The following is a 12,521-nucleotide window of genomic DNA, read 5'->3' on the forward strand; positions in this document are numbered from 1 at the left end:
TGTTGTTATTGCTCATTCACTGTGGCCAACACAATGAGCCCTGTGAATGAGACCGTAAACATGAGCTGTGTCACAGGGATTTTGTGTTGAGTCTCGTTCTTAAGTCTAAATGTGGTATGTGATGTGGCTACATATCTTTGGAGCTGCTCCATGTGATGCTGCTCAAACGGACACCAGGTCACCGATATGTTGTGCAGGTGGGCAGCTCAGTAGTTTTTGGAGCAGAGCCCTTCTGTCTCTCTCAGTGCTTTAAACTTTTTATTTTCTGTAGAGCTGCTTATAGCTGCAACTTTTTTTTTATAATTGATAAACATCAACACAATTATTGAACTGAATTGAGATGAATAATGACACTATTGACTACGTTTACACATGCATCAATAATGTGATTATGTCCAATAATCAGAGTAGGGACTTAATTGCTGTAAGATGTTTACATGACACGAGCAAATGTCTTCACTCCCATTTACATGCAATTTTTATTATTCTGATAATTCGCTAAGAATTGTGGTTATTTTTACTGCAATTATGTACATAATTGCACAGCACAAATTATGAACTTACATACAGTGGGGAAATAAGTATTTAACACATTAACATTTTTATTTATTTATCGACATTTATCAGACATTGGTTTTAACTCAAGAAATCTATGCAGATAAAGAAATCATAATATTACAATCTAAAAAAGTTATATTTAATAATGTGAAATTACACAGGGAAAAAAGTATTCAACACTAAGAAAAAGCAGTACACCAAGGCAAGGAAAGACAAGGCAGCTGCTTCACTTAGTTCTACCTCCTACCTGTGCAAATTAGAATCAGCTGAGTTTGTGCATGTTGACAGATTATAAAAAGGCATATCCACCTCTAAATGAAAATACGCAAACATCTCATGATGGGTAGAGGCAAAGAACTCTCCCAAGACCTTTGCAACGATACTGTTGCGCTACATAACACTGGAACTGGTTACAGAAGGATTTCGCAACTCCTAAATGTTCCTGTAAGCACCATTGGGGCCATTATCTGCAAGTGGAAGGAACATCACTCCACCATAGACTGGCCACGCTGGGAGCTCCACGCAAGATTTCTGATCAGGGAGTCAGAAGGTCAATCAGAAGAGTAGGCCAAGAGCAAGGACCACTCGGAAAGAGCTCCAGAAAGACTTTTGTTCACAAGACAGTTGTCACAGAGGAAACAATAGGCAATGCTCTCCACCGCCACCACCTCCATGCACACTCACCCAGTATGACACCATTAACACGTTGAAGCTCGTTTGAAGTTTGCTACACAACATTTGGAAAAGCCTGTGAATTACTGGGAGAATGTGTTGTGGTCAGATGAGTTGGCAATAATACCACACATTATGTTTGGAGGAGAAATGGCTCCGCATATGACCCCAAAAATACCATACAAACAGTGAAGTTTGGAGGTGGAAGCATCATGGTATTGGGCTGTTTCTCTTCTCATGGTACTGGCAGATCCATATTGTTGAAGGGAAGATGAACATAGCCATGTACCGGGAAATTCTTGAATTGAATCTGTTGCCATCCACCAGGATGATGAAGGTGAGACAATCAAATCCAGAGGAAGAAAATAAAGTTGTTGGAATGGCCCGGTCAATCACCAGCAGGGTATCCGCGGGGTCTTGAAAAGTATTAAAAGGTGATAAGTCAATTTTGGGAAAATTAAGACCCTTAAAAAGTATTAAAAAGTCTTATCACGGCTTTATAAAGTCTTAAATTTTGAAAGTATTTTTTCTGAATTAGCTGTCCAACAGTTTGAGTCCCAAAAGCATCGTAAAAGTGTGTGAATTTAGTCATTTTTATTAAAAAAACGAAGAACTGAGGCACATGTCAGCATGATTGTTGTTGAGGGTGGAGCAAAGTTTTGTTTTGTTTTTTAATAAACTTTGCTTTGATTTACTATCCCAGCCTATTTTATTTTTTTTATTTTTTTTATCAGAGTGGTCTATAGTCTTTATCACAAACTAAAACTGTCAAGTTAAAAGTATCACTGATGTAAATGGTTACAGCTTGAAGTGGCGGTGAGGTATTAAAAAATATTGAGAAGGTCTTGAAAAAGTCTTGAAAAGGTATTAAAATTAAATTCAAGATTCCTGCATATACCCTGACCAGACTTAAGGGCTGTACACACCGGGACGAATATCGGCGCGCGTTGTTCGCCAGCGTTTTTCAACACGTTTTCATTCCCTGACATTAGATGGCGCTTAATGTAAAACAGAAATAGCCCTATTTTGTAGTCGCTGTCGCGTTTGTCATATAGTTCTTTATGTTCCGACACCAACGAGACCAGCAGCTCTACATTCATCTTGCCTTGCATCTTCCTCGTCTTATTTCTTCCGGGCAGTGTAGACCATAGACAGTAAAAGAAGGTGTAGACGCTACTTGGCGTATATCTTCGCCGTTACGCAGGCCCGGCGTCAAGGGGGGGGATGGGGGGGCTTTGCCCCCCCCTATGATGATCTCAAGCCCCCCCCCTATGATGATCTCAAGCCCCCCTAGCGGTGATCTGAATGATGATTATGTGACTGAGCGTTCGTGCAGGGTTTTTCTAAACACTTATGAATAAGATAACAATAAACAAGAAGCGTCTGAACTGTTCTCGACTTTACCCCTTTTGTACACTGCACACGTCTGCAGCGCATTACGGCTCCGACAAGATTTAATTCCGTCCTCCACGCGGTGCCAACTCACACCAGGAGTATTTCAGAAGCAAAGCGACTGGATGCGCGAGACCATGTGATTTGCCTGTCCGATGTGGTTTTTCTTGATTTTTGGGTTTCTACCTTACAGTTTATGGTTTCTACCAAGGATATATTGGTGTGCAATACAATTGGGAGTCCTTACAGGGTGTTTATTTAGAAATTTACAGTGTTTTTTTACTTTTATTTTGTATTTACAGTGCGGCTTGGACGCGGCGTCCGTCGAAAATAGACTTAGCACCTATCTTTAGTGAAGCTTTATCCCGCTTCTAGGATGCTTCTGAAATGCTGCGTCGTGGTTGGTGTAAACACAAGCATTGACTAGAGTGGGCATTATGAGCTCCGGTAGCCGTGTCACAGCCGTAGCGCGCCGCAGACTTGTGTTAACTAGTTTAACACTAAATAATTCTAATTTTTTTCAAATATATATATATATATATTTTTTTTTTTTAATAATTCGCCCCGGTGTGAACAGGCCTTTAAACCCAATAGAGCATTTGTGGAAGAAACTGAAGATCAAGATTCACAAGAGGGCCCCCAAAATATTCAAGATATAAAAACAGTCTGTGTGGAATAATGGACCAAAATCCCTCCTGAGCACTGTCAGCGAGTTTGGTCATACAGGAAGCGTCTTGAAACTGTCATTGCAAACAAAGGCTTTTCCACCAAGTATTAAGTACAATTTCAGTTATTCAGCGCGTTCAATATTTTTTTCCTGTATCATTTCACTTTATTAAACATAACTTTTTTTATTGATTGTAATATTATGATTTCTTTATCTGCATATATTCATTGAGTTAATATCAATGTCTGATCAAAATTTCATGTGAATTGCATTGGAACTGTGTTCAATAAAAATTGACGTGTTGAATACTTATTTCCCCCACTGTACAGTAGGTGTTACTGCAAGCTCTTCCAGCGCACAGATTTTTTGGTATCTTTATCTGGCCTCAGTCATTTTCCGTTGACGTGCATAAAATGTTTCCATTTTGATGTTTTCTAGCATAAATATACTGCATTATATTTGTCACACAATGTTGTCAGAATTATCTCCGTTTCTTCAGCATCCCAAAAATGTGATGCTTTTTTACCACTATGTACAAGCACATGCACACTTTGGTCAGAGTGGAAAATGCAAGTGTTTACATGCTTGTTTGTGATTACAATCTGCATATTCCACATTTTACTACAATAATGGTTGCTACGATTATGAGCTTAATGGCATCAATTTGATGACATGAGATAGTTTAATCGTAATATTGCCTTAATCTCATTATAATCATTCTGAAGGTGCATGGAAACATAGTCAGTGTCTTCTACAGAGCTGTTTACAAATTAATTTGTTTCATAACTGATGGACTGTTTAACAGACTGAACAGACTAGCATACTGAATTTGTCTGAATAATGACACTATTGTCTTTTGTAGAGCTACTTTACAGCTAAAATTAAATTTATTTTAAAATTGATGCATCACCACTGTTATTTTCCTCTTTATTACGGTGAAGCTGCCTTAAAACAATCTCTGTTGTTAAAAATTATATACTGTATAAAGAAATGTGACTTGACTTGGCATCTAAGAGAAAACACTTGCTCTGTCCATCACAGTCAGTTGTCTCCTGTCAGATTCAGCCCTATGACACAAAAAATACTTGTTACGGCCCAGACTGTCGTTTCACTTGGACCCCTGCAATTTGATGGAGCAATGCTGAATCATACATTAGCTGCTGAATGGCCCTGAGAGAAAATGGCTTTATAATGATCAGGGGATGTTCAAGAAGCACTAACCTTCTCTTCCACTTCGCTGACACTAGATTAATAATGCAAGCAGAAGGACACCCATCAGAGCTGCCCTAATGGCCTTGATCTGGACTTAACGCTAACTTCCTTTAAATTAACCATGCACGTGGCCTCTCTTCACTCACTTGCATGTTTAAGAATCCTTATGCCTTTGCTAATTGTGTCTCTGCATTGTAAGTAGCATCCAGCAGAGACTCAGATTTGATGCAAAGTCATGAAATGATGGGCTGAACGTTCCACAACCAATGATACCCTAAGTCTCTCACAGTGCAAGAAAGCGTGCGAGATTGATCTCCCAATGAGGAAGCTTTCATCATCTGGTGCTCTGGAGAGCATGAAGTAACACATGATGGTTGAGATATCTGCTGCTATAGAGTTTATCTCTGACCTGTGTCTGAACTGGTTTCCATTTGTGGACTACATGACTACCATCCATTGTCTGTAGAACGGTCTAATGTCAAGCACTGTGAGCTGTCTATCTCTTTACTATCCTTAGAGGTCAGGGGCTTTATTACAGAAACATCCTAACTCAGAATCCTGTCCTATCCGTTTATTTACTATGGTATTTCGCAAGGCACCACAGATGAAAAAAACAACAAAACCAAATAGATATGGCCATAATTAAACAGTAGATTAATCACAGTATGTGATTGTACAAAGACCAAATGATTTGTATCAAGTTTTCTGAAATGTTATGTTTATAAATGCAATTTTCTAATTAACCATTACCTTGTTTGATTTTGTTCACGTATTAGAGGATTTTACAGAGGCAATTTTGGATATCTCTCTTTATCACTCCATAAATCAGAAAATGCTGTCAACAGACAGAGGATAAAATGATAATGATAAATCTGTAGAAAGAAATTAAAATGGAAAGTTTGGTGTATTTAAGTGCCGCTAAAGTGGATATTTCTGACTCTGTGCAGGAGAAAAAAACTCACGGCTTTTAAAGATATATTGTAATTAACATCTACAGACGCAAATAGATAAAGTATAATACAATTAACATTTATAATAATAATAATTAATTACATTTATATAGCGCTTTTCTCTGCACTCAAAGCGCTTTACATAGAAGGGGGAATCTCCTCAACCACCACCAGTGTGCAGCATCCACCTGGATGATGCGACGGCAGCCATATTGTGCCAGAACGCCCACCACACGCCAGCTTACTGGTGGAGAGGAGACAGTGATGAAGCCAATTGGTATACATATATATATATATATATATATATATATATATATATATATATATATATATATATATATGGGGATTATTAGGAGGCCATGATGGACAGAGGCCACTGGGCAAATTTGGCCAGGATTCCGGGGTTACACCCCTACCCTTTCGAAAGACATCCTGGGATTTTTTGTGACCACAGAGAGTCAGGGCCTCGGTTTAACGTCTCATCCGAAGGACACATTTGAATGTGTTTTCTTTCCACTAGTCTGAAAGAAGGCATGTTATGGAAGCAAAATCTCAAAATTGGCCTGTGTATGAAAATTGCCTTTAGTCAAGAATTAAGAGTATAAGTTTTTTCTCTAACTGAGATGAAACCTCAAGTGACTGTCTTCATAGGCAGCACACCAGATGAAACTGCTTACAAAAGACGCCAACGTTTTTCTAAACTGATAGGCACAAAAGCAATTGGAAAAAACTTTCAGTTAGAAATATTAAATAACAATGGTTTCCTGTATTGAATGCAAAATGGCTATGTTTAATCAACACAACACGGCCGCTGTCTTTTCTTGCAGAGGGTGTCTGTGAGATCTGGCTGACCAGTGAGGACACGGGTGCGTATGGCCGGGACATCGGCACTGACCTGCCGTCTCTGCTCTGGGAACTGGTGAAGGAGATCCCAGAGGGAGCGATGTTGCGCCTGGGCATGACCAACCCACCCTATATTTTGGAACATCTGGAGGTACATCCTCATCATGCACCTCACCATTAAGATCTTGCAGTAGATGATTAATTGTTAATTGTGTCAGTGTTTCATTCATTCATTAAGGTGGGTTTGCTCTTTCCCACACTAAATGACACAGTAAATTATTTATATGCTAATTTATTATAGCATATAAATAATCCACGTGAGCAGTTTTAGTGTAGTTAAGTCCTGGTGTTCTATTGTTGTTTGTGTGCCCAAGCCTTTAGTGTCTCGCGTGTTCGTCTGGTTGTTTTCTAGCATACAGTAGTGACTGTAGTGACACCTCATTCAGAGCTCATTGACTTCCATCTCAGTCTCAATTCCATCATTCTAGAACAATACCCATAATGCTGTGCGTTATCTCCTTGGAGCCCCAGATGCTGAGGACACTTGTAATCCCTCAGACGGCTGCAAGAAATTCTGAAGAAGCAGTTTTAATTTGTGGAGGGTTAATTGAGGTTGTAATTTTGTCCCCTTATGTATATGTTACATTTATTCTCTGTTACATTCAAATTAAAAAGCGATGATTCCCCCCTCCCTCCCCCTCCCCCTAAATGAAAAGAAATAACAATGAAATGCTAATTAGAAATGTAGGCGTGCTTGTATACGTGCTAGAGGACGGTTATTTCTTTTTATGTGCTAATTTGATTTCCATCATTGGACTATTTGTCCTTATTTCATTTCCATGTGCTCAGCAAGTATTTTTAAATACATATCGCTTCTTTGATGCGTCTATTTGTCTTGCGGGAAGCGGCAGAGCACGAATGCTAGATCACTCCTGCAAGGAGCAGCTTTCTTGAAGATTGACAAAGGCTATTGACTTCTGCTACAAGAGCAGGTGGGACTATAAATTCCTCGTTGGTGGGTAAAACACATGGTATTTGTGTTGCATCAGATGCTTTGTAAGAATGAGGTAATGGTGATGGAAATACCAAATTGTCAGGGTTCTGTCACTTCTGTCTAGTCTATTTCTTGGTTTTGTGACAGAGCCCTGACACTTCTGTTTTGTCTTGTCTGTGTGCCTTGTTTAATGTGCTTTCATGCTTTGTATTGTGCTGTGTAGCACACAGCTTGTGTTTTACACTAGCTGTGTGCTTTCATGTTGTCATGTTTTGGGTGAACACGTGGCTTATAAGTGTTTTCATTAGCTGCTTATTCATGTCTCGTTTTGTGTGAGCACATGGCTGGTGATTGGTTTTACTGGCCATGTGCTTGTGTTCAAGTCATGTTTGGTGTGAGCACATGGCTTGTCATGTATGTTTCCTAGGCCCAATCCCAAATGACACACTTCATGTGCACTTTTGGTCTTGTGGACTTACAATGGCTGCCGCGTGCGCGTGTCCGTTAAGTCCGTGAGACCGTAGTGTGTCCCATTTGTCATTTTTAGTTCTCAGAAGGGTGCTCGCGAGCGCCCCGTGTGGTCGATTTGCGCCCTTGATGCGCACCCTTGCCGAGCCCGTGCTGATGCGGACTCCACAGCAGACTTCTTCCCGACAGTCAAAGCGGCATTACGTTACGAAAGTGCGGACTCAGAGGAAGACCGCGAGTGCTTAGGGTTCCATTTGGGACAGGGCCCTTGTGCCATGTGCTCTCCTGTTGATTGTCTAGCCCCTCCCATCTGGTTACCTGATTATTGATTTGTTTGCCCCACCTGTCCTCCCTCGTTACCTGATTGATTCATTTGCACTAGAGGGCTGCATTGGGATTGAGTCCCGCCGGGTCCCGCGGGACCCAACGCAAATCTCGCGGGAGCGGGCGGTTTTAACTTTGCTGCGGGCGGGAATGGGCGGTTAAAAAAAACAACTGCGGGATCGGAAGATAGCCTAGCGACATGATGGAGATGTCAATGATGTGGAAGAGAACCTCAAACGAGGTATTACAGCACAAAACCTAAGCAAGGCAAGTCTGACATTTGGACTACTATTCATCTTCCTGATCAATGCGTCAGAATACATGCAGGCCAGGGAAACGAAACAAACAACCCCATGAATCTCTTTAACCCTCTGGGGACCAAGGTGTTTTTGGGGTCCTTGAGATGTTTTGACATGCTCTGACATTTGTGCTTTTTTCAGTTGCTTATAAACATATTAATGGCACAGGTGAAATTAAACTCTATTTAGCACACACAGGGCTACCATAATGTGTTAGCAACATGTATGTACATGTTTGTATTTTTGAGAGAATATTGTTTATGCGTGGTTATTGAAAAAACTAAAAAATAAAGTTTTTGAAATAAGGACACAAAAAACATACTAAATATGAGTCCACAAGACTTTTGACTAATGTACGTTGTTGCCTCGAGTTTTTGCTTCAAAATGATCTGAAAATCATCCTTCCTAATCATTCACATAAAACAATAGATTGTTTTAAATTGTGAAAAACATTTTTTTGTTTGCCAAGGCAATATGCGGATGGGCGGAACGGCCCAACCCCTATCATGAATAATTAAGTTGTTCTCAGACAGTGACCCTGCATAATAATGAGCCTTTCATTCAGGGGTGTCACACAAGAAAGAATGTAAGGACAATATATATATATATATATATATATATATATATATATATATATATATATTGTCATTGCATTCTTTCTTGTATATATATATATATATAGCCTACATGTATATATATATATATTGTCATAGCATTCTTTCTTGTATTTATATATAGCCTACATGTATATATATATATATATATACATATATATATATATATATATATATATATATATATATATATATATATATATATATATATACACACACACACACACACACACACATGTATATATATATATACAAACAATAAAAATATAAATGAAAGCCAAAAGCACATTTTTAGTCATACCTGGAAACAAATCCTGGTCAAATGCTATATGGGCCATTCTACAGAATTGGTTCAAAGTTACAGTTGGAAACATCTTGAAAAGAAAATAGTCTTTTCCCATAAATGTCTTATAAAGTATTATTTTTTAAAGTAGACCAATACAATAAAAATAAACCAGTCGCATTTCAAAGTCGCTCGCGAAATGACCGCCAGGTGGCGCAAAGGGACATTTATCAAAACGTAAGTGGGGCTAATGTCAATTAACAGTAAGGATGAAATTCTACAAGTTATGGTAATTTACAAATAAGCCTACAACAAACATTTATTTTTAAACAAATATTTTTAAATATGCAACATGCACGTTTAAACAACAAACAATACAATCTGAACCAGCGCTTCCTGTATTGAGACATGCAGCGCGTTTCAGTTACGATCCTGGTTCCAGTGGCCTTAATACATTCACGGCTTTTTAAAATGTCACAAAGCGTTTTGAGATGGTTTTGAATGAAATATTGAAGTTTATAATTAGGGTATTTTGGCACACCACGCTGAGTGGCTATGCATTATTCTAAAATCTGGCTTTATTCTGGCATGTTGAATTAGAGTTTGACAAACGCGGCGGCGCGTTCATTTGGATTTATTTTTCTCATAACAGCTAAAAGAACTTACTGCGTAATTGTTGGTCATACAGATAAGATATCGTCTTTTAAAACTGTAAAAGGTCTACTTTTATTCATGTAGGTAGGCTAAAGTAGGCCTACACTCACAGGCTAACGACAAAACGTTTTCTCGCTCATGTGAGAAACAAACGTTTGGGCGTTTTTCTCAGTGAGAAAATTCATAGCCGAGCGGTAGAACTTACGGTTCGATCATCAAGATGACACGGGTTCAAATCCCGATCAAACATGGTCTACTGCAAATTTTATATTTATTAATGCAGAGAGATTTGTCTAGCTCTAAAACTCTGTTACACCATACAGTTTTTTGGTTATATTTATAAAATAAAATTACCATGCATTTCCATTTTACACTAGGAACAATAGTATCCAACAGAACGACGTTGCACCAATCGTACGAGGCTACCAATCGTAATTTCAAAAGCAGTTCTGTAAAAAAAGTAATTTTACATATATAGCCTATATATATATTTTTTTTTTATTAGGCCTATTATTATTATTATTTTGATTCCCTACAACCTAGAGTTTTTAAAAACATGGTTTTAAGTAAAGTGTGATTTGCCAGGAGGGACGGGGATTTCCTTCTGGTCTAAACATCCCTGCTTCTGCTGAATTATTTGAATCCCCACACCCCTCCCTCCACAGTAATCAATGCTATAGGCTACTTCACCAATAGACCATATCAAATATAAAATAGAGATATGCAACAAGCACGTTTAAACAACGACAAACAATAAAATCAAAACCAGCGTTTCAGTTGTTCATTAGTTCCAGTGGCCTTAATGCATGCACGGCTTTTCAAAATTTCACAAAGCGTTTTGAGATTATTTTGAATGAAATATTGAAGTTTATAATTAAGTGTTTTGGCAGACCACGCCGAGTGGCCCTGTGCATTTTTCTAAAGTCGGGTTTTATTCGAACTTTTGCTAACGACAAAAACAGTATATCTGTCGTCTCTGTCTCCAGGAACTGCGCGTCACAAAAATGAACCGAAAGCCACTTCAGCTCAGTCACTATAAGAAATCGGCTCTGTCTAAAGCCTTTAAATGTCTAAATATTCTGGCTAATAAATGTTATCTGATTATGTAATCCATATGAAAACGAGAGGTACAGAGGATGTACTCAAACATGTAGCCTGTAAGCGCTTCCCAATGAAAAAATGACAAGGGTGAAAATCTCGCTCTAATTAAATGTAGCAGGCTAAATCGCCCTGGATTAAAATGTAAAAACAGATCAAATAATGTATTTGTCGAAATGTTGCGATATTGTTTCATTTAAGTTCATAATTATTCAATACATGTTATTTAATTTAGCAGCATTACCACGAAGCACCGTGGTTCGATATTTATTTGAATAATAAAAAAAAATAAAAAAAACTTAATTCACAAATTGCATGCCTGGTTGAAAGGATCCAAAGATCCCTGTAGACTTTAATATTGAGTTGAACATTTTGTTCATGACAACAAATTAACATGCGTTTTTTCAGATTATATTTAGTTTTGCTTGGAAAAAGCTGGCCCAAACCAGTTTTATTTCATGAATTACTGAAATAATGAAATATTTAGTAATAAACTTTTATGACAGAAATATCACTAGGCTACATGTAACTTAAATCATTTAATTCCTTCATTATCAACACTGTCTAGAATAGCGATTTAAGTGTGAATTGCGACTTCTCTTTGTGTTAAATCAGCCTCAGACTCCGATAGCCGGTGGGGGGTTGGAGGGACAGTTCAGTGCTGTATCGAGCGCGCAGGACAATAGGCCTAGGTGTTAATGTTCCTCTTTCATATGGAGAGCGAGGGAGACTAAATAAACTTGTTAAAAAGAGATTCAGCGCGAGAGAGGCAAAGAAAAACGCATGTTTTAATTTGATTATGTTGCTTTGGACAATTTTCGTTTTGTAGGCCTACTGTTTTAATTGTTTAATATAGCTGTAATTTCTTTGGCAATACAAATTTAAAATGTCGCAAGAATAAGATTAGCCTAGTGTTTCTTATTTTGCATCGCAAAATAAATAAACTCTAAACCCGATGCAACCCTGTTTTAAATAAAAAAAAAACTGTCCCGACACTTTATTTAAACCTTGAAATGTTCGAACTTGGTTTCAAACTTAAGTAATTTTAGTGTTCTTTTACATTACACAATAATTTAGCAGACTAAAGACGAGCTTCTTCATTTTCATTTTCTGATGCAATCGGCTGACAATCTTCCTTCATCAGTTTATGTCCTTTGTGCAGTGCTGCGGTTCCAGGGATGTAGCAAATTTATGTTGTAATAATAATTAAACAAAACTCTTGACTTTAAATAAGTAAACAGTTATAAACAGTTAGCTATTTAAGCATCAAGAAGGTTAAATACAAACGCTGTTGGCCAACATCGGTTAACAACATGTATGCCACATTGAGATTCGATCTCGGGTCGATTGAAGCTCCTCGAAGCTCGTGTTGTTGCCTTAACCACTGAGCTATCGTCTGTGCGTCTGTAAATGTTTTTATTGCAATGTTTTATTTTTTCATTATTTATTCAATTTCATTTCAGTAGCCTAATTTCAGTATTGTGATTATGAAT

The 12,521-nt window shown here is 38.1% G+C and overlaps 1 protein-coding gene across 1 annotated transcript in view; it reads left to right on the top strand.

Moving 5' to 3' along the window:
• The window catches only part of cdkal1 (CDK5 regulatory subunit associated protein 1-like 1), a 474,679-nt gene that overhangs the window by 319,044 nt on the left and 143,114 nt on the right, over positions 1-12,521 (top strand). The window contains exon 9 of the mRNA XM_056257716.1: positions 6,279-6,445. Within this exon, the coding sequence (XP_056113691.1) occupies positions 6,279-6,445 (167 nt within the window). The remainder of the gene's footprint in view (positions 1-6,278; positions 6,446-12,521) is intronic.

This window comes from Rhinichthys klamathensis, unplaced genomic scaffold (genome assembly GCF_029890125.1).
Source record: "Rhinichthys klamathensis goyatoka isolate OS25496 unplaced genomic scaffold, OSU_Roscu_1.1 h1tg000006l_1, whole genome shotgun sequence".
In the NCBI taxonomy this organism is placed as follows: domain Eukaryota; kingdom Metazoa; phylum Chordata; class Actinopteri; order Cypriniformes; family Leuciscidae; genus Rhinichthys; species Rhinichthys klamathensis.